We start from the raw sequence: 22,719 nt of genomic DNA on the forward strand, positions 1-22,719 counted from the left end.
ACCTGTCTAATCCAGTGAGTGCAGAGCCACTATCAAAAGATTCAAATAGACAATGACCGTGTTTAGGTGGCATACGACCATGAGTTATAATAATATTAATAATCTTTATTTATAAAGTGCTAAAAATATTTTTCACCACTTTACATTTCAGAGGGAACACATACAGACAAAATCAGACATTACATAGTGACAAAACAAATTAACAATTCAAACAAGGGGGGTGGGGGCCTTCTCATAAGAGCTGACAATCTATGAGGAAATAAGGGTGACAGAAAATGTAAAAAGAGCTTGTTAAGTACAATGGTCCAGCAATCTTATATAAAAATAGGATAGAACACCTAAAGCTACATGAGCCAGCAGAAGTCTACATAGAAATCATAGGGCCCCATAACAAAAGTCAGAATTGGGCTCCCCCATCGCTACCACTCATTATCACGATGTCGACTACACAGGTGACTACAGCACTGATCAGACGAAGTCACAGGCTGAGTAAATATTTAAATTCAGGGATTCACAGGTAACGTCCATTCTGAATGGAGTCGCTCACTTGCCTTTTCTTTTCTATCTGGTTCAGACCGCCATGACAATTTCTCCCGACTATGATCTCCTCTCTGCAGTTTCCTGCCAAGATTTCTTCTGTACCTCACAAATCCTCACACTGTGCCCCTGACAATGTCACATAACGCCCCTGAATAAAAATGTTCCACAATGTGTTCTTGAATAAAAATATGTCAACACTGTGCCCCTGAATAAATATATGCCTTACACTGTGCCCCTGAATAAAAATATGCCCCACAATGTGCACCTGAATATATGCCCCGCACTGTGCCTTTAAATAAAAGTATTCTCCACACTGTGCCCTTGATTACAAAATGCTCCACTATATGCCCACTGAATAAAAAATAAGCTTCACAATGTGCCCTTAAATAAAAAAGTATGCCCCACAATATGCCCCTGAATTAAAAGCGCCCCACCGTGTGCCCCTGAAATAAAAGCCCCCTACACTTTAAGGAATGGAATATTCATCTCCCAATGATCCAACGCTGCTCCCGCTGTTCCAACTCACCACTGCCACATAGGTAAGGCATTGCCTCTCCCAACCAGGCTGCTGCAGAATGGTGCAGATGGACCGATCACGTCATCGCATCACGTGTCACAAACAAAGCATCAGTTGTTATTGTGAATTTACTGAAAGAGATCAATAGGGGTCCGAATGTCTTTCTTGAGTAATATTACACTTTGTGGTTACTAGATTACTGTAGATGGGTTGTTGTACCAGGCATATATTCTATTGGAATATTGAAGTTGTAAGGAAAATTTTTCTAAGATGAGAAATATTGGATTTTGCCTTATGGAGGCTTTTGCCTTCCTCTGATTCAACAATACAGCATAATAGGTTAAACTGGATGTTACTATGTTAATAGCATTCTTGTAGTAGAAAAACAAAGTTCAAATGGAAAACTGACAGACCCATTATAAATCAATGGGATCTGTCAGGATTTGTTGAGATTTCATTTCACAAAGCATGTGTCAATACTGTCATGGTTCCATAAAAAACGGAAGCCACAATGCTATTGTTTACAGAGTCTACTATGGGCAAAGACTATGTCTTGTAAGAAAGTGGTTTAGCTCTATTTCCAGGCAACATTGTTTTTCTTTTATTCACTTGAGTTCCTTTGACTGAAGATGAATACTGCTCAGTGGATATCCTGCCAATTACTAAGTACTCAGCACTTCTCTCCAGCAACAGGGACGCTCTGACTAATTTAAATAAAAATACAATTTCTGTAGGAAGAAAGAGGTGACCTAGGAGCAGGATTTATGAAGGGAACCGTTGAGTGGTGTAGGGACAAGGAACAGTAATTCCAGTAATAATTCCTTTCATCCGGTATTAATGGAACTTGTAACATGGGGTTACTGGAGTGGTTCCTCTTTAAAAGAAGACAATAGCAGACAAAACAATGTTTAAACAGTTTAAGTTTACTAAACACAACTTCAAGTACAGTGTCACACAAAGGGTTATGGTTACTATCTTGTTAAGTAGCACAATTTGTTTAATGGTTATTAAACTCAAAAGAGGTCCACAATCTGGGCTGTTACGAAATTGCTCAATTTCTTCGTGTGGCAGAATGACCAATTGGAATAAACAATGAATAATTCCTCTGCAGATCTTTGGCTCACATAGGCCATACCCAGACTACGTTACTTCACACAGTCTCACTCAGACTCTTGAGTCTCTTCATATAACTGATCACAATCTCTCTCTGTCCTTTAGCCCTGCTCTCAAGGGTTCTCTTTATCTTGGCCACAGTTTTCTGATTCTCACAACTCAAGGGTTCTGCACCAATCACGTCCTATAGGCCATCTCACTACAAGACTATCAGACCACCACTTATGTCTTCTCCTATGCTCTCATTCAACACGAGAATAAGGCAGCCTTCTCTCTAGGGCCCTAACTCACAAGGGCTCCTACCACACCACCCTTCTCACTGACTACTCCACCCAGTCCTGTACTACTCTCACAATGAAAATGTAAGATGCTTTTAAAAATATCCCATTTAGCATCTTACTCTTATTTTTGAGGACATTGTCCCAGTTAATGAGGTCAAGAGCATTTCTAAGCTGATTGAACTGAAGTTCAGTGTTTTTGTGGCTCCTCGACAATACATCCTATTGAAAGACAAGTGGAAGTTTATTATATAATGGTGACTATTTCCTAGGTGCCCCCCAACCTGCACTTCTGTTATTGTCAGGTCTATTGGTCAATAAGCCCAAAAGACCCTCCCTCTAGTTGGGTCCTGCACCAGTTGGGAAAGGTATTTATCTTTAGTTATTACACTATTACATGTGTTTATTTGTTGGAATATCTTATCCACTCTCTGAACCAAAGTCCTAAATAATAAATGTATTGTCTTAGTATTCTGTAAACCACATAACCACTAAAAATCTAGAATAGTAACTAAATAGCATGCATAATGGCACATAATAGTCCTCATCGCTTTTCTTTAATATTTCTTCGTCAATAGTTCAGGTCACAGCAGCGCTTTTTCATTTCTGGCGCTTTAGTCCAGTGTTCCTTGATAAGAGCAGAAACATATTTAATCCCTTTGGTGTTTGACTTCAGTTGTCTTTGTTGATTTAGTTTTAAGGTCAGAGGTTCCTGTGAACGTTATTATAACTCTTTTTGTTCATTTTAGATATAGATGGATTTTATTACTAACAGATGATTACACATACTTATAAGAGATATATTTTTACAGCGAGGCATGCTTCCCAACAGTATATCACAGCAGGGCAAGCTAGAAGGCATTATACTTGTCACATGCATCATTCTGGAATAAGGAATATATTTCATATATTGTGCCTGCCTGATAATGGGATTACTTGACTTTTTTTTTTTTTAAAGAGAATCTGTCATGAAAGAAATGCTTCTCTGTATATAGAAGTATGTTTTCCCATGATACAAGAGCACTAAAACCCACCAATGATGCCAGCATCAATCCAGGGATAGAACCTCTGGATCTTTTGGCATCAGTGTCGGACTGAGCTGGGGTGTAGATACCTGAGACACCATGGTTCACTGGAGAAGGACACAGATTCAATTGAATTTGGCAATTGGTGGCAGCGTTACATCTGGGACACCAACCAAAAGATCCTCCATCTTAACAGAACATGTGCACATCCATTTTTAATTGCATTGTACACGTTGTTATCTTTGCACACACAGGACATATCAATAAGGTGTAACACATTATTTCTGAATCAACCCATATGAAATAGACCCTAGAGGCAAGTGATTGACTCCAAACAGGGGTCAAGGGACCCTTCTAACAAGTATGGACTGTCTAATGCAGAGAACCCCAATGTTGTTATCATTGTGCACCAATACTTTTCATTACTAAGGTCTAAGAGATTCTTGGTGATTCATTCAGTAAAAAATAAACTTTAATGGCAAGTGATTGACTCCAAAGTCAGCTTCAGATGAGTTTGTCTTCTGCTGGACCTTTGGGGCCCATTATTGTATTAGAGCCTGGGCCCAATGGAGGATCATTTGCTACTCTGATGGGCCAGTCCAAGACTGTTTGGCATCCAGTATACAAAAAATGAAAGCTGTTCCTTTTATTGTATAAGGTGCTAGTCCTTTGGTACAAAGTGCAGAAGTGTACAGAAAAAGGCACCTTGCAAAACTGATGCAAAAGGTTTTTCTTTTTGTCATATGACGTTGGTCATATTGACAGCAAGGGATCATTTATTTCCTGTTCCTCATATAACTCAAACATATCCTGCAGCTCAGTACAGAGAATGTCATCACTCACATCAGTAACTGTCCCCACAGTCTAAATTCCCTTTCACTAACACGCACGCCACAATTTCAGAAAGCCAATTAACCTATTATTACATTTTTGACTCTCAAAACCCCACACTTTGTGATCCAAACTGCTAAATGCTTTGGATTAAGTATTTTGTTCTTTCTGATGGATAGGTATGCTGCCTCAAGAGAACAAACTTCCATGTCAAGAGAATTTTTCCCTATGACAGATTTTACCTAAAGAGAGTGTGTCACTGAAACTGACCCCTATAAATTAGGGCATCTGTAATTAAGTGAAATAAGTGGGTGCAATTTAACTGCCCACTCAACATGCAGATGATGGATCCTGCCTATGGGCGGGCCATAGTGACCAGTCAGAGGCACCAAGATATCTCACTAATGGCACCTATTAAATCTAAGTAAGATGAGAGTGCAAGTGATTGGCAGCATGTGTTATTTACAATACTAACAGGTACTGGTTAACATTTTATGAGGTTGTTTTGTGGGTAAATATCTACCTGCAAGATAAGCAGCTTATAAATGCCCTAATTTCAAGGAGTTTGTTATGTGAGACTCCCCAAAATTCAAAATCTACCATATTCATTATTTTTCAGGCATTGTTACTATTGGTGATGAAAAGAAAATGTGTACCCCATCGGAAACCTTCCTGAGGATGTGTGAATCTACTGATGTGAGTTATACAATCCTTCACACATGAATATTATACCTGATTATTACTAAGGCAGTGGTTCTGAATGACAATAACCAAAGTACTGTACGCAAACAGTGACTTAATAAAGTAAAGGAAGTTATAGCTAGCTATAGTAAATCTCTTATGCAATATACTGGAAATATTAACCCACCTCAAGCACCATGACGTACCTGTACATCATAGCAAGAGGGCAAAAGTATGGAGCGGGTTGACTGGCTGAGCCCGTTCCATACGCAGCCGGTATCAGCTGTATAAAGATTACATGCAATGGGGCTACACACTGTATAGTCTGGATAAAAATTCAACACACTGACTCCAGAAAAACTTCCTCACCATCCCCAATATCAAGCAGGTGAGATGTGGTAGATGAAGTATCAGAACACACTTAGTGTTTCTACTGTATGGTCTCCCAGCCTTCACATAAAGTGGTTCTGCAAAGGATAAAAGCAGACAAACATAGCGCAGATTGCAGCGTTGGATAAAATCTTTTGGCACTTTATTTCATGTACTCACAAAGTGACAATCTAAAAAGCACTCATAAATATTTAAAATCTCCAAGTTGTACGCCAAGCCTCTCCTGCGTGGGGCCAGGTGAGGCCCCAGTAGAAAAAGATTGAGTAGCCTTGCACTAGGGGACTTCATGCTTAAATAATACACTACAATACTCCTGTATTGCATTGTTCAATGCCTGTTAGTGTTGTACCAGGCAGTGCCTAATTGGCTCGCGTCCATTGCTGACCTGGAGGCCTTTGCTCGGCCACCAACTGCCATGGCAACCCATCGGCACCCTGTGATAGCGTTGTAGAGGAGCCGTTGGGCTTACAGTACTCCTCCCCTCTAAAAAAAACACTCAGGTGCCATGACCGCTATTGACTCCGACTTCTAAGGGGTTAAACAGCTGCGATTGGAGTTAATTGTTGCAGCAGGGTGTCAGCTGTACATTACAACTTGATGGCACAGGCTCAGCTCCTGAGTCTGTGAAAAGCTGTAGAATTATGGCGCTGTGCCATTAAAACATAAATAAACCCCTTTTTTCATTGGAACATTATTTAATTTTTTTTAAATAGTTCACTACTCTTAAATTTAAAAAAAAAAAATAATTCACTATTAAAAAAATGCATATTTGATACAGACTCAATAGAATAAAGTTAACTTTATATTTATATACTGCACAGTGAAAAAAAAAAAAACTAAATTAGTAGATTTCTACTACCCCAAAAAAATGATATAAATATTAGTCAGTAAATTATATGTACGGCTACGTTGATGGAAAAATAAGAATTTGGACATTCAAAAATAAAATTTTTGTATAAAACATGTTTTTATTTTGCAAAAGTAGTAAAACATAAAAAATAAACTATACATATTTGGTGTCACCATATTTGTACTGACTCTTAGAATACAGTTAACTTGTTAATTTTACTGTACGTAAAACATTAAAAAAAAATCCTCATAGAGCAATATCAATGTAAAAAAAAAAAATGATGGCTCTTAGAATGTGATGATCAAACAACAAAATAAATTGCTTGGTTCTTTAGGCCCAAAAAATGCCAGAATTGACAATTATCACCTATCCACAGGATAAATTATAATTGTCAGTCTGCTGGAGGACCCACCATTCGGACCTCCATTGATCGCAAGAACGGGGGTCTCAAACTCCCGTTCCTCTTCACTGCACCACTGGCAGTGAGAAGGAGCCTGAATGGAGTGCTGGTTGATCATCCCCCCTTGCTCCATTCAATGTCTATGGGACTCACGGAAACAGCAAAGCGCTGTACTCGGCTGTTTCCATAATCTCTATAAACTTTGAATGGTGAGGAAGTGCACATGCTTGATTGCCACTCCATTCAAAATCTTTTTCACTACGGTCAAAAATTGAGGATGTATGGGGGTTTTTGGGACCCCCGTTCTCACGATCAATGGGGGTCCCATTGGTGGGGCCCTCAGCGATCAGACAATCACCTATACTGTGTATAGAGATATTTGTTGATTCTGGGACAACCTTATTAAAGGGTTAAAGTGTCCGCCATTTAATATAAAAAATTTTGTTAGGTCCTTTAACACATCTTTGTAGCATTTAGAGATCCATTTTTCTGAGACAGAACTCCAAATCACCTGCAGAAACCTAAAATGAAATAAACTAGGAGCTTACTGCATACTCTTATACATTGAACTTAGTAATACAACAGTATGCAGTAAGCTACTAGACTCCCTCTAGTGGTGACTGCAGCCACCGAGTATTTTATCATTATTTGTCACTGCATGTCATTTGAAGCTCTGTATGAGAAAAGCATAGCTGTAACCACTCTAAAAATATACTTAGAAATTTGTACCTATTTACTGAAGGATGGACATTTACTTCATCTTTTTCACTACAGGTGTAAGTTTAATTATATTATTAATAAAATCTCATTTTACTAAATTTAATTTTAGACAAGAGAGAAAAATGTATATGCAATTTACTCATTTATTGTTCCTGTTGTTCTCTCTTCACAGCTGAACATGACGTTCCATCTCTTTATTGTTGCTTTGGCCGGAGCTGGAGCAGCAGTTATTGCTATGGTAAGCTTTTGATACAGAGGCACTGTGAATGAAATAATTAAATTATAGCTACAATTAGTAGAACTACAGACTAAAATGACAGATTTTAATTGTTTATGGTAATATATGTATCATCCACATATTTATCACTCATATCTTTTTCTAGTTAGAACAAGGACAAAGGACAGTTTTTACCGCTCAGAAGGTTCTTAGCTACAGTCCAAAACGATCCTCAGAGGATGACACTTCCTCCAGGACATATGCGAAAGATAATTGATAATCCCAACATTTTGCATTTGGTTCTCCTGGGCCCTGTAGTTCAAAAGTAATATGTATTGATCTCCGGACACTGGTATGCAGGTGTTCCAGTTAAATTGAAACAATCACCTTAGAGATATAAATAAAATATAGTGCATCACTGCTGGATTAGCTTCATACCACGCTAATTATTTCATGCTCACAAGGTATATAAAAGGTAAAATAATAAATGTTATCCTTAGGAGAGGCCATCCATATTAGATGGTGAGGGTGCGAATCTCGACAACCCCGTCGTTTAGCTTTGAAGGAGCCATGCCGCTCGTACAAGCAACCAGCTTCTTTATTGTTTACATGGTTTCCTTCTTGTTCGTACTTTACACCCGCCATTACACTCATTCACTTGAATGAGACAGTGGTGCAATACCTTGCACAGTTGCTACTTGAATGGGACAGTGCTGCAATGCCGTCGCCACGAATGCAACGGCGCGTGCAAGTACAAACGGTAAAGAAAACCATGTAAACAATGAAGAGGCTGCGGCTCTCGCACAAGTGCCACGGGCTCTACAAATAGCTGATTGGCGGGGTTGCCGAGAGTGAGACCCCCACTGATCTAATATTGATGGCCTATCTTAAACATAATTTTATATACCCGGATAACCCCTTTAAATCACAACTTCTCCTTTAAATATTTGGGGCTTTCTAAAGCATATGACTAATCAGTTATAGTTTATTCTGCAGCATCTCTACCCAGAGTGAGCCTACCCATTGTGTTTCTATGGTAATGTAGCCGGAGGATGTATCTGATTCCTATAAAAATAATAGACAGTTTTGAATACATTGCACGTATTTAGACTTACACTATTTCATGTCTATTTAAATACTGAAAAATCGTGATTGACAACATGGAATAATGACACCTACCGTGGCTCAAGCACAACTGACCATCCAGTGAATCAGATCAATATGATATTGATTTGTTAAACGTTTAGTATTTTCTGGTTACAGATTTATACAACAAAAAAATTATTATTATTATTATTTTAACAAATAGACACATTAAAAATAGAGAGATTTTAGATTTAGATATCAAATGACATAGCTCTGAAACCCTGGATTATTATTGACAAATTAAAGACCATTTTGTTGAGCTGGAATTTGTGAAACTTGGCTCATCTGCTCAAGGTTGTCAGTGTCAAGATTTTTCAGCATACTCAGCATGAAATGAGTAAACCTTTTCAAGAAACAAAATTGTGTGCAATGCATTTAATGCAGCAACAACAGATGTTCTCAAGATAATGTAGGAGTACCTTATCCTACAAAGACCTACTAGGATATACAGGTCCTTCTCAATGAATTAGAAGATCATCAAAAAGTTAATTTATTTCAGAATTCAATTCAAAAAGTGAAACTCATATATTATATAGATTCATTACACACAGAGTGATCTATTTCCAGCATTTTTTTTTCTTTTAATGTTGATGATTATGGCTAACAGTTAATGAAAATCCAAAATTTAGTCTCTCAGAAAATTTGAATATTATATAAGCCCAAATTCAAAAATTATTTTTAACATCAAAATGTAGGCCGACTGAAAAGTATGTAACAAAATTAAAGAAAAAAGCGCCTCATGGTGCAGAAATCCCAATACAATTTGAAGGAGACACGATAAAGGTGTAGGAGTGAACCTCACCTGGGCAAGTTGTACGGTGTCCAGGTACAATACTGGTTGTAAGCAATGAATGATGCAGTTGCAGCTGCTTCCTAAGAGGTGGGGCAGCAGTGTTCCACCACGTAGTTTTGCATTAAATCCAGAGAAAAAAGTGGAAGTTAAATAGCGTTACTTCATCACAAATGAAAGGCGTCAGCCAGTAAATAAATCGTAATTCCAGTCTTAATAAGGTTAATAGGGTTACCAGGGTTTCCCATGCTGGTTCTTGCGAGGCCTTAAGCTGTGTAATTTCTGTGATCTGACGATAGCAGAGACATCCAGCTTAGAATGGCTATTGTCATTATATGCACAGTATATACTTGGTCCTTTTGAATAAATTACTTCATCAATGTGGCGTGGCATGGAGGTGATCATCCTGTGGCACTGCTGAGGTGTTATGGAATCCCAGGTTGCTTTGATAGCGGCCTTCAGCTCGTCTTCATTGTTGGGTCTGGTGTCTCTCATCATGCGTGTGCCTTGGCTTCTTAAAGAGGCTCTGTCACCAGATTTTGCAGCCCCTATCTGCTATTGCAGCAGATCGGCGCTGCAATGTAGATTACAGTAACGTTTTTATTTTTAAAAAACGAGCATTTTTGGCCAACTTATGACCATTTTTGTAGTTATGCAAATGAGGCTTGCAAAAGTCCAAGTGGGTGTGTTTAAAAGTAAAAGTCCAAGTGGGCGTGTATTATGTGCGTACATCGGGGCGTTTTTAATACTTTTACTAGCTGGGCGTTCTGATGAGAAGTATCATCCACTTCTCTTCAGAACGCCCAGCTTCTGGCAGTGCAGACACAGCGTGTTCTCGAGAGATCACGCTGTGTCGTCACTCACAGGTCCTGCATCGTGTCAGACGAGCGGGGACACATCGGCACCAGAGGCTACAGATGATTCTGCAGCAGCATCGGCGTTTGCAGGTAAGTAGCTACATCGACTTACCTACTAACGCCGATGCTGCTGCAGAATCAACTGAAGCCTCTGGTGCCGATGTGTCCTCGCTCGTCTGACACGATGCAGGACCTGTGAGTGACGTCACAGATCTGCACTGCCAGAAGCTGGGCGTTCTGAAGAGAAGTGGATGATACTTCTCGTCAGAGCGCCCAGCTAGTAAAAGTAGTAAACACGCCCCGATGTACGCATATAATACACGCCCACTTGGACTTTTACTTTTAAACACACCCACTTGGACTTTTGCAAGCCTCATTTGCATAACTACAAAAATGGTCATAACTTGGCCAAAAATGCTCGTTTTTTAAAAATAAAAACGTTACTCTTATCTACATTGCAGCGCCTATCTGCTGCAATAGCAGATTGGGGTTGCAAAATCTGGTGACAGAGCCTCTTTAAGTCTGGACTGGGCTCGCGAGCGCACCCTGGTGGTCACTCTGGAACAGGATGGCGGCATGTACAGACATCTCTGGAGAGAAGGGCGTCGACTGGATGGAAGGAGTTTGTGGTCAGTGACCACAGTCGTTACAGTATCCCCCCTCTTACGCCCCTTCCTCTTGGGACTAGAATGAGAGAGAAACCTCTTAATGAGGGTAGGAGCATTGAGATTCTCGACTGGCTCCCAGGACCTCTCTTCTGGACCAAACTCCTTCCAATCTACTAAATAAAAGGTTCTTCCTCTTACTTTTTTAATGTCCAGGATCTCCTTAACTTTGAAGGTGTCTGAAAGACCGCTGGAGGAAACCGCAGGGCTAGGAGTCTTGGTAAAGTGGTTCAGAACCACCGGCTTCAGGAGGGAGACATGGAAGGAGTTGGGGATCTTGAGGGTAGGAAGCAGCCGAAGCTTGTAGGTGACAAGTTTGATCTGCTGTAGGATCTCGAAGGTTCCGAGGAACATGGGAGCAAATTTGTATGATGGCACCCTCAGTCGAATATTCCTGGAGGACAGCCAGACCTTCGTGCCAGAGAGAAACTGAGGAGGTTCTCTTCTCCTTGTGTCCGCCTTCCGTTTCATGCGGTCGACCGCCAGCAGGATGGAGGATCGAGTCTGCTGCCAGATCTGCAGAAAGTCCCTAAAAGCAGTGTCAGCTGCTGGTACCTCGGACGTATCAGGCACCAGAGAGAGGAATTTGTGGATGTTGGCCATAGACAATAAAGAACAGTGTATTCCTTGTGGACTCACTGGTGTGATTATTGTATGAGAATTCAGCCCATGGGAGCAACTGCACCCAGTCATCATGCTGCTTGGAGATTAAGTGGCGTAGGTAGTTCTCCAAGATCTGATTGATCCTCTCGACCTGACAATTGGACTTAAGATGGTAGGCAGAGGAAAAGTCCAACTTTACACCTAGGTGTCCGCAGAGGGCTCTCCAGAACTTTGAGGTGAACTGAACTCCTCGATCAGATACAATATGCTGCGGCAAGCTGTGCAGGCGGAAGATGTTTTGGATGAAAAGCTTGGCCAGTTGAGGAGCAGAAGGAAGACCGGTCAGAGGAACGAAGTGGGCCATCTTCGAAAATCGATCCACCACCACCCAGACAGTACTGCATCCAGCAGAGAGAGGCAGGCCAGTGATAAAGTCCTTACTATATGCTGCCAGGGAGCATCGGGCACAGGCAATGGCTGGAGCAGTCCAGCAGGTCTGGAGTGAGCGACCTTGTTAGCTGCACACACTGAGCAGGAAGAAACAAAGTCCATAATGTCCTTGGGCAGCGTGGGAAACCAGAAATGAAGGGCAATCAGATCTCGGATCTTACGGGTCGCCACGTGACCTGCCAGTCTAGAGGAGTGTCCCCAGCGGAGGATTATCCCTCTGTCAGCCAGGTGCACAAAAGTCCTCCCTGGAGGAATGTCCCCAACTTGCAGGGGGGTTGACAGAGACAATGCAAGACGGATCAATAATGTTCTGTGGAATTTCCATGGTGTCTTCTGTCTCGAAAGACCTGGACAAGGCATCGGCCCTCACATTTTCGTCAGCCGGGCGATAATGGAGCTCAAACTGGGACCTGGTAAAGAACAGCGACCACCTGGCCTGACAAGGATTCAGCCGTTGGGCCGTCTGGAGATAGGTGAGATTCTTGTTGTTCGTAAAAATTAGGATGGTATGAGCTGCGCCCTCTAGTAGATGTCTCCACTCCTCCAGAGCCAAATTGATGGCCTGTAACTCCCGATCCCCAATCGAGTAGTTGCGTTCTGTGGAAGAGAAGAGCTTACAAAAATATCCACATACCATTGACTTGCCCTTGGAACCTCTCTGGAACAGGAGTGCACCCCAATGAGAAATGTAGAGAAACATCTGGATGATGGGGGATAGAGGCTGACGTGAATGTCACTCTTCAGGCTATTGAATGCGGACTATGCCTCAGGAGTCCACACCTTGGCGTTCATGCCCTTCTTGGTGAGGTTAGAGATAGGAGATGTCAGTGAGGAGAAGTTTGGGATGAACTGTCTGTAAAAATTGGCGAATCCCAGAAAGTGCTGTATGGTCCTCAAGCCTTGAGGGCGTGGCCATTCCAGGACGGACTTTACCTTTTCAGGATCCATCTCAAGACCTCGATTCGAGACAATGTAGCCCAGGTAGGGTAGAGCATCTCTCTCAAATACGCACTTCTCCAACTTAGCGTACAGACGATTCTCCCTTAACCGCAGCAAAACTCGACGGACATGTCTCTGATGAGTCATAGGAAAAAATCAAGATGTCATCAAGATAGACTACTACACAAACATAGAGGTGGTCACGGAAGATGTCATTAACAAACTCCTCGAAGACCGCGGGAGCATTACACAGGCCGAAGGTCATTGCTAGATATTCATAGTGTCAATCATAGGTGTTAAACGCAGTCTTCAAATCGTCACCCCGGCGAATCCAGATTAGGTTGTAAGACCCACGCAGGTCTAGTTTGGAAAAAATCTTGGCACCACGTATACGATCAAATAGTTCTGAGATCAATGGCAACGGATACTTATTTTTCATCGTGATCTGGTTGAGACCCCGGTGGTCGATACAAGGACGCAGAGAACGATTCTTTTTCTTGACGAAGAAGAACCTGGCTCATGCCGGGTAGGAAGATTTCCATATGAAGCCCCGCTCCAAGTTCTCTTTAAAGGGAAGGTGTCACGAAAAAAAATGTTTTATGTTTTTGCTTTTAGTATGTTATTAAAATTAATTTTATTTATTTGTGTTTTTGTGTTGTACTTTTTTCTAACTTTTACTTCTCTATGGGGGCTGTCATTTTTTTTTTCATCTCTGTATGTGTCGATTAACGACACATACAGAGATGGAATACGGCACATACATCCCCACAGTGAATGCGAACGGGAGCTGTTCCATTCACTATAGCGTACGCCGTCTGTGTGGGAACGGCGCATGCAAAAGGAAGGTCTTCGGCCGAGCGACATCCGGCGCCATTTTCATGTGGACCGGAAGCCGCGGCCGTACAGTAAGATGACTACTTCCGGTCGCGGCTTCCGTCCATATGTTCAGAAGCAAGGACTAGGAGCGGAGGGAGCGGAGGCAGCGGTGGCGGCAGGGGCAGGTAAGTTATGTTTGTGTATGTTCGTGTTATACGGTGTGATTACCACTGTATCTAATCCTCCTACACTGTGCATTTGCTCAAAAAATGGCGGCACACAGTGTAGGAGGTTTGAACATTCAACCCCCTCCTTTCTCCTGGCACTAGGATTGTTTGAGCACACTAGAGCTTGTGTGTCTTCTCCAATTTTGCAGCATAAAGCAATGAGGTTGCTTTACCACATGCCAATGCTGCAATTTTGGGAATTGCTCCCTCTAGTGACCAGCACATGGAAATGTTATAAATTAGAATCTAATTTATAATATTTCCTGATAATTAGAACAATGTGTAATCATGTATATACGAACTGTTTAACTAAAAAAAATAATAATAAATTTCTAGCGACACATTCTCTTTAACATAGGCGGACAAGGACAGAGTCTCAGGTAAGGAGAGAGGATATTCCCTTCCACGGGGAAGGTATGCACCAGGAATCACCTCTATAGGGCAGTCATACTCCTGGTGTGGGGGCAGCGTCTCCGCCTCCCTCTTCCTGAAGACGTCCGAAAATGCAGCATAATGACCAGGCAATTCTGCCAATGACTGAGGCAGAGGAAGCTGAGCCGAATGAATCTGTCCCAGGCAACAGTTGTGACACTCAGGGCCCCACTGGAGAACATCTCCGGAGTTCCAGTCCAGGACTGGGGCATGTAATCGGAGCCAAGGCCGGCCCAGTAGCACGTGGTTAACGGCCTTGGACAAGACAAAGAATGATAACAGCTCGGAGTGGAGAGCTCCCACTTGGAGCCTCAGCAGTTTGGTCACAGCTATAACTGGGTCTGGCAGAGGTAGTCCATTTACTGATGCAACCGTCAATGGCCTCTCCAGAGGGGTAGTCGGTAATTGAAGAAGATCCACCAGGTCTCTGCAAATTAAATTAGCAGTGGATCCAGAGTCCAGATACGCAGAGACCCGATGAGTTTTCTCGCCGGACACTATGGTCACGGGTATGGACAATTTAGACGGAAGTCCTTTTTTACCCAATGTTGTGTCTCCTAGCAACCCTAGGCTTTGGGACTTTTGGGGACACAGACGCACAAGATGGCCTCCGAGGCCGCAATATAGACATAGTCCCGAAGTGCGTGTGTGTTGTTTCTCCTGGGTAGATAGCTTACACTGGTCCATCCTCACAGACATCTTAGGAGGATCGACACCTGAGGACAGCAGAGGATGCTGCAAGGGTGAGACCGGACTAGGAAGGCCTCCCTCCCGACGAGCTTCTTGGAGCCGTTTTCAGATCCTCATATCAATCCGGGCAGACAGAAGGATGAGGTCATCCAGGGTAGACGGTAGATCTCGAACGACTAGTTCATCTTTAATCTCAGGAGACAGTCTCGGCCAGAATGTAGCCACCAGGGCCTCATTGTTCCACAACAGTTCTCCCGCCAGGGTGCGGAAGTGGATGGCGTACTCACCCACGGAGATGTCTCCTTGGCGTATGTTTAGCAAGGAAGCCGCTGCAGAATCGACTCGTCCAGGCTCCTCAAACACCATGCAAAAAGTCTGGAGGAAGCCCTGGAAGTCACGGGTCTCTGGCCTTTTCTCTCTCAGATAGGATTCGCCCATGTAAGAGCCTTGCCAGTGAGGAGAGAGATGATGAAAGCGACCCTTGCGCCATCAGACGAAAATGCCCTTGCATACAGGCTGAAGTGGATCCGGCACTGGTTCAAAAATCCATGACCGGTACCTGCATCTCGATCATAGCGGTCAGGAAGTGGCAAAGAAAAACGGGGATCAACACTGCCAGGAGGTGTAGTCTGAGGATCAACACTGCCAGGAGGTGTAGTAAGAGGAACGGCAGCTTGTGCCTCCTGCATGTTCAAGGCCTGGAGGAGTTGGTCCTGTCGGGACCAGAGGTCCAGCATATCCGCCCGCATATCTTGTGATGTCATCTTGGTCTTGGATCGACCAGCGGGGTCCATGGCCTGAGCGTACTGTCACGTTGGGATCGTGGACCCACTGGACTGTACCGCCTAGGCGGTATGGCAGCTGGCCAACAGGGCACAGGAAACAGTCTATAGTTCGAAAAGGGTACCTGTGGCAGCTCGAACAGTAGTAAGGCAGGCTTGGCTGGGACTAGGCAACAGGCAGACGTCAGGCGTGGTGTAGAAGGACAGGCGTGGTATGCAGCACAGCATGACTACAGGTCAGCACAGCACTTGCCAGGGTAGCACGGGATGCAGGATACAGGATACAGGTATGGGAAACACTGGGAACTGGAAGACACTAGGAGACCATTTGCATAGACAAACTAGGATACGACAAACAACGCTCAGGCATGGGAGGAAGGGCTGGGACCTTCTTATAGCCCAGGGTGCTCTGGGAGCAATCAGCTCAATTTCCCACCTGCTTGTGCCTTGGCTTCTTAAGTCTAACCTTCTTAAGGCTTCAAAGTGACCTTGGTGGTCACTTTGGAACAGGATGGCCGTATGTGCAGACATCTCTGGAGAGAAGGGTGTCGACTGGATGGAAGTAGTAAACACGCCCCGATGTACGCACATAATACACGCCCACTTGGACTTTTACTTTTAAACACACCCACTTGGACTTTTGCAAGCCTCATTTGCATAACTACAAAAATGGTCATAACTTGGCCAAAAATGCTCGTTTTTTAAAAATAAAAACGTTACTCTTATCTACATTGCAGCGCCTATCTGCTGCAATAGCAGATAGGGGTTGCAAAATCTGGTGACAGAGCCTCTTTAAGTCTGGACTGAGCTCGCGAGCGCACCCTGGTGGTCACTCTGGAACAGGATGGCGGCATGTACAGACATCTCTGGAGAGAAGGGCGTCGACTGGATGGAAGAAGTTTGTGGTCAGCGACCACGGACGATACAATGACGCTCACAAGTTTTTTATTTTTTGTACAACGTAGTTGTATGAGACTTTGTTTTTTTGCGGGACGAGTTCTACTTTACGTAGGTATTATTTTTTGGTACAAATACATTATCGTTTAATGTATATACATTTTTATTTTGGCGATAATGCAGAAAAAAAGCAGGTTCGCTGCAGTTTTAATATTAAATTTTTTTACACCATACACCGATCATCATAAATAATGTTATACATTTGTTATTCAGGTTGTTACGGTCATAGCGATACCAAATCTGTCTAAATTATTTCATGTTTTGGGGCTTATATTTTAAAAACTTTATTTATTGTAAAAAAAATGTGTATTTTTTCTACTTTTTTTTTTATTTAACGTTATTTTTTTTTTACATTATTAGTTTTTTTAATCCCATAAAGGGATTTTTACTTTAGATTTTTTAACTGTAATGTACTGGCATAGATCTATATGCCAGTACATTAGCCTGTGTACTGATTGAACACAGGCAGTTGTTAGGGCATACCTCAGTATTCCCTAACAACAGGAAATATGTTCAGACAACCCTGGGGTCCTTCAATGCACCCTGGGCTGTCTGGTCATAGAATTTATGGGCTTTGATCGCGTCACAGGGATTTTCTGTGATGCGATCAAAGAGCCGTCCCCACTCCTCTTATTTACTTTGAACGCCGCGATCAGCTTTGACGTGGCATTCAAGGGGTTAACGGCGGAGAGTAGAGGTTTTTCTTCTCTCCGCTGTTAGAGCGGGGCTGCGGCTGTGTATAACAGCCGTTGCCCCGCTCCCAATCGCGCGCGGACACTGGCTGTCACACAGGACGAGAATGCTCATCCTAATGCGTGAAGTACCCGTGTTGGCAACCAGTTAAAGGCTTAGGAAACCTTTGCAGGTGTTTTGTGTTGATTAGCTGATTAGAGTATGACACCATGAGTTTACAATCTTAAACTTTTACGCAATATTCAATTTTTCTGAGGGACTAAATTTTGGGTTTTCATTAACTGTTAGCCATAATCATTAACATTAAAATAAAAAAATGCTGGAAATAGATCACTCTGTATATAATGAATCTATATAATATATGGGTTTCACTTTTTGAATTGAATTACTGAAATAAATTAACTTTTTGATGATATTCTAATTCATTGAGAAGAACATGTATCTACAATGTGGAAAATAATCAGGACATATTTATGTGTCAAGAGAGAAATAGAAAAAAAAATGTGAGGATAAAGAAAGGAAAACAAACAGAGTGTTCTATGGGGCTACACAAATATGTTGAATACGATGTACCCTAATGCAGGCGTACCGTACACATTCCCAAATAGCACTCAATGAGTTAAGAACACAATTATAAGCAATAATCAAAAATCAGACCCTAAACCTGATCCTACAACTGTAATTAATGTTGCTGTAAGGGTTTATTTTCACCGGCCTTTTACACAGCTTGTTGATCTGCACTCGTTTGCTTCACAAGGAGCTAAGATCAGTAATGTATGGGGACGAGCGATCTTTACTACGATCGCTCGTCCCGATACATTTCCATCATGTCGGCAGCACATCTCCCCGTTTACATGGGAGATGCGTGGCCGACACCTATAATATTTTCTGCTGCTTAAATGATACGATCAGCCGATAAACGAGTGTTTGGTTTGCACGATCATTGGCCCATATAAAAGGGCCTTAAGGCTTTGTTCATACTTGCTTTACAATGGGCCAATGATGTCAGTGTGAACATAGCCTAAAGCATACAGATTGCAGTGGCTAATACATTTTCGTAAATATCTGTGAACCAAAAGTCAGCGTAGCTCAAGGTGGACTTTCTGGGATTTTGCTAATAATCTAGGCTGTCATCAGGGGACTTCAGTCTAGCTCATAGTGCTTGCATTATCAAAGAGAAAAAACATTTGTCATATATTTAGCATTCATGTACCTAAAAGGTTCTTCCTGAGGACATTGTTAATGTTCACTTTTCTTTTTTTATTCTCTTTAAGGTCCACTACCTGATGGTGCTATCGGCTAACTGGGCCTATGTCAAAGATGCATGCCGAATGCAGAAATATGAAGACATCAAATCCAAGGAAGAACAGGAACTGCATGACATCCACTCAACCCGCTCTAAAGAGCGACTCAACGCTTACACATAAAACTAATCTCCCACATCTTTATAACATTTCAGTTCTTTGTTGTTTCAACTAACAGCCTCCCTTCCATTGTAAAATGAAAATGAAGTGCTTTTCCTAAAGATAGGTTAAATGCCACCTATCTACATAACCTTGATTGACCAGCACTTGGCATCTTCACAGTGGTCTGTGTGACAATGTCATATAATATGGAACACCCTAATAGTCTTTCCTAAATTGTCATAAGGTGACTGGTTTCTTAGATAAAAAAAATTAACTGTTAAACAAAGATGTTTGTTTCCTTTTTTAACCACTTTATATGTGTTTTGCATAAAACATTTTGCATTGTTTCCTATGTTTTTAAGAGAAAGCTTTTTATACTTTTTAGTTTTGAGTTCCAAAAACTACTTTTACCAACAGGTAAACGTCAAAGGGATCGTTGTACAGAAAGCATGTACAGTAATATGCTAAACCATGCATGGACTGTTCAGGCTTCTTAGTAGTGTTTTGTCCCTATGAGTAGTCATAGGTGTAATTTCTGTTTGGCAGGTTTAGAGGTGCTTCTTTATCGGTGTTATGTATCAGTATTAATGTATGCTATTAGAAACTCAGTTTTCAAGTTCTGGCAACTACAGTGACATAGTCATCTGTATAACGTGTGAGCATGCATATTGTGAGGATAGTGCATGGGCACGTCCCATTTAAATCTTATGCCCAGTTTATTTCAAATATTTAAATGGTGTTTAACCAACAGATAATCTATAGCTGAATTCCATATGTAGGCATCAGGCTATTATTTAACCCTTGCTTTTTTTATATTTGTTGTAAAATAAATGTCATGCTATTAACTGAATTAATGTTTTCTTACATATTATTTCATAAATTGTCTAAAATGTAAAATTTATCATGTGTCTGGGTATATAGAATTCTAATCCTTACTAGCCATGGACCTGTATATGTAGTTCTACTTTGACTTCATTACAGCAAATCAATGTACTGTACAATTTTTTTTTGCAGTGAAACTCAACATAGGGTTTTAACATAACAGTGTTACTGGACCAAATTTGCTGTTTTCATCTGTTCTGCCTCTTGGAATGCTCTGGGAATGCTGTGAAGTGTCTTTATAAAATTCACTCAAGAATTTTGTCAGTGGTTAAAAAAAAAATAATATATTGTTTTGTGCACTTTATTGGTGAATTTTGTGACCGTTCAGTGTTAGTGCATTGTTCATTTCGATAGCTCTTGGGGTTCACCACTATCTTATTTTAAATGTTTTCTTTTCTCTCCGCTTGCATTGATAATTTTAAGTATTTTGCACTTATGGAGTAGATGTTGGTGGAAATTTAGTAAGTGACAATATTGGACTATGGGGTGTTGCATTCTACACATGGAATTTTGTAGCTATACATGTAAGTGACCATGTACTTGCTCTTACTATGATTTGTACTGAAACTCATAAAAACAGAGATGTATGACAACATATACACTTGTGGTATTTGGCAGTGTGTAACATATTCATTATTCCGCACAAGAAAACATTCAGTAGTGTTATTGTTGGATCCAACCAATCCACAGTAGTTACACATTATAAAATGAAATAGTGCATGCCAATAAGATAATCTGTTTATTGGTTGCTTTAGTACTTAGTTCTAGATAGCTTTTCTTATTAACCGATCTAATACAGAAATTGATTATATTGAAAGAAATAGCCCCCTTTAAAGCTCTTTCTTAAAAGTAGTACCATCTTCAACTAGATGACAAAATGTATCAAGATAGCAGTGTTCATTAAAGAGCCGGCCTTTATCTCCTTAACCTGCATTCTAAAAGAACTGGTAACTTAGACTAATTTTCCTTCTTTTTTTACGGAGAGTACTTGATGATAATGATTGTATGGTCAGTCATGCTATACGCATATAGTAGAGACAGTCACTTTATATACTTTACCAAAATTCTTTAGAATGCCGCCAATCAATTGACTGGAAATCAGTACCATTATTGGGTGATGACCATAGAAGTACAATACAGTTTCTCAGTGTTCCCCATGCCAATTCATGCGTGTACGGATAGTGAACACAACCAAAACTGAGTATGGATAAACCTTTTACGATCACTTTATATTGATTCCAAGTCAAAATTCTACAAAAATATGCATACACAGCACTGAGGAGTCCAAACAAGTTATACATTGTACGTCCCTACGTAGAAGAGAAAAGTTTTGTTGATTGAATCAGTAGTTATAATGGTAGCGGCTCCACTTACATTGAGACAGTCCCAGTATAAAAATGCAATTATTAGAAAGCAAAAAGTTATTTACATAATCTTCTCAGTTATGTGAATGGCTCAGTTCTTAGTGATGTCATTGGCTTGTAGGTAATATCTATTTTAGCCACCAACATCACTGCCTTCTTTGTATTTAGGAAGCAGGTACACTGGTTAGTAACTACTGACTTCACCTCTTGAAGGAACCTGATTTGTGAGATGTGGGTAAGATAGACCTTGCATTGCATTGTCATAATGGCTCGGAAATGTGTACGTATTACCAGCACCTGCATAAAAAGGTAATGCCTATGCAGCATTTAAAAAGTAGGTAACAGTATTCAGAAGGGAAGAGTGGCCACACACCACTAAAAAAATAGATTTTTCCGTTTTGGCTGGATATATCCTTTCATATAAACAAGGCAAAAATATAATCCCATTTTGGCAATAAACCATAATAATTATAAGAATTGACATTTTCTAACTTCTCCCTTTACATTATAGCTTCAAATAACACAATTTTTCATTTTACACAGGAAACGTGGCAGGTTTGTGTTCATAAACCACAACATAAGAATGACTTGTATGGAATAATTTAGCAATTGCATTATTTGTTCACCAAGAAAACATTTTTTTATCTAATATTACTTATTCATGATGGGGATTTTTGTAAAAAAAAAAAAAAAGTCGCTAAGCATAATGCTAATATAGTTACTCGTTGCATGCTTGTACATCTAGTAGTGATAGTTAGATTTTCTTTTGACATTTATGTCCATCAACAGTTCTCAAATTTGTGCAGTATTAATAAAAATCTTTTCAAAAATATTCTTCTAAACCTCTTTCAAATTCTATATTGTAGTGTTTCAGTTTTGTGTCTCAAACAGTTTGTGATTTTTAAACAAATGTCCTATGGATCAGTGTAATAATGTTGATGCTTTTTTGGCTTTCCTCTGGTAAGAGTTTGTATTTTCACAAAGAATGCTTTGTAGCAGGCATTATAATTAATCTGTTTTGTACATAAATGTGCCAACAGCTTCATGGTGGCGTTTTTGAAATGTAGAACAAAGTGCTTGCAAAATGTAATAAACACACTTGTGTACTTTGTGTATTTACTGGTAGTCACTGCTTGTTTCTTTTACACAATGACACCATTGGAGATATCAATCAATGTCATTTTTGTATTGAAAACATATACTTGAAAAAAAGTAATTGCAACTTGCGGTAAATTTAGAATTGAAATAACATGTTGACATATGGTTTTATTTCCAGGTAGAATTTTCAAGATCTACTTTGCCATAGATGCAAAACATTGGGTTTTGTTTAAATGTGGACTTCTAGCTAGACATATTATAACAAAAACATAGATTACCATTCATTTAATAAATTCATAAGTGTTTAAAATAAATCCTCTCCAGAAGGCATAAAAAAATAAATATATAATGAGTGTTTCA

At 40.7% G+C, this 22,719-nt stretch overlaps 1 protein-coding gene across 1 annotated transcript in view; it reads left to right on the forward strand.

Moving 5' to 3' along the window:
• Window positions 1–22,380, forward strand: part of GPM6A (glycoprotein M6A) — a 203,791-nt gene extending 181,411 nt beyond the window's left edge. Inside the window, exons 5-7 of the mRNA XM_075860239.1 lie at window positions 4,924–5,000; window positions 7,518–7,583; window positions 18,884–22,380. Of these exons, the coding sequence (XP_075716354.1) occupies window positions 4,924–5,000; window positions 7,518–7,583; window positions 18,884–19,036 (296 nt within the window). The 3' untranslated portion in view covers window positions 19,037–22,380. The remainder of the gene's footprint in view (window positions 1–4,923; window positions 5,001–7,517; window positions 7,584–18,883) is intronic.
• Window positions 22,381–22,719: the final 339 nt, after the last annotated feature.

The sequence above is a fragment of the Rhinoderma darwinii genome, chromosome 1 (assembly GCF_050947455.1).
Source record: "Rhinoderma darwinii isolate aRhiDar2 chromosome 1, aRhiDar2.hap1, whole genome shotgun sequence".
Taxonomy (NCBI): Eukaryota; Metazoa; Chordata; class Amphibia; order Anura; family Rhinodermatidae; genus Rhinoderma; species Rhinoderma darwinii.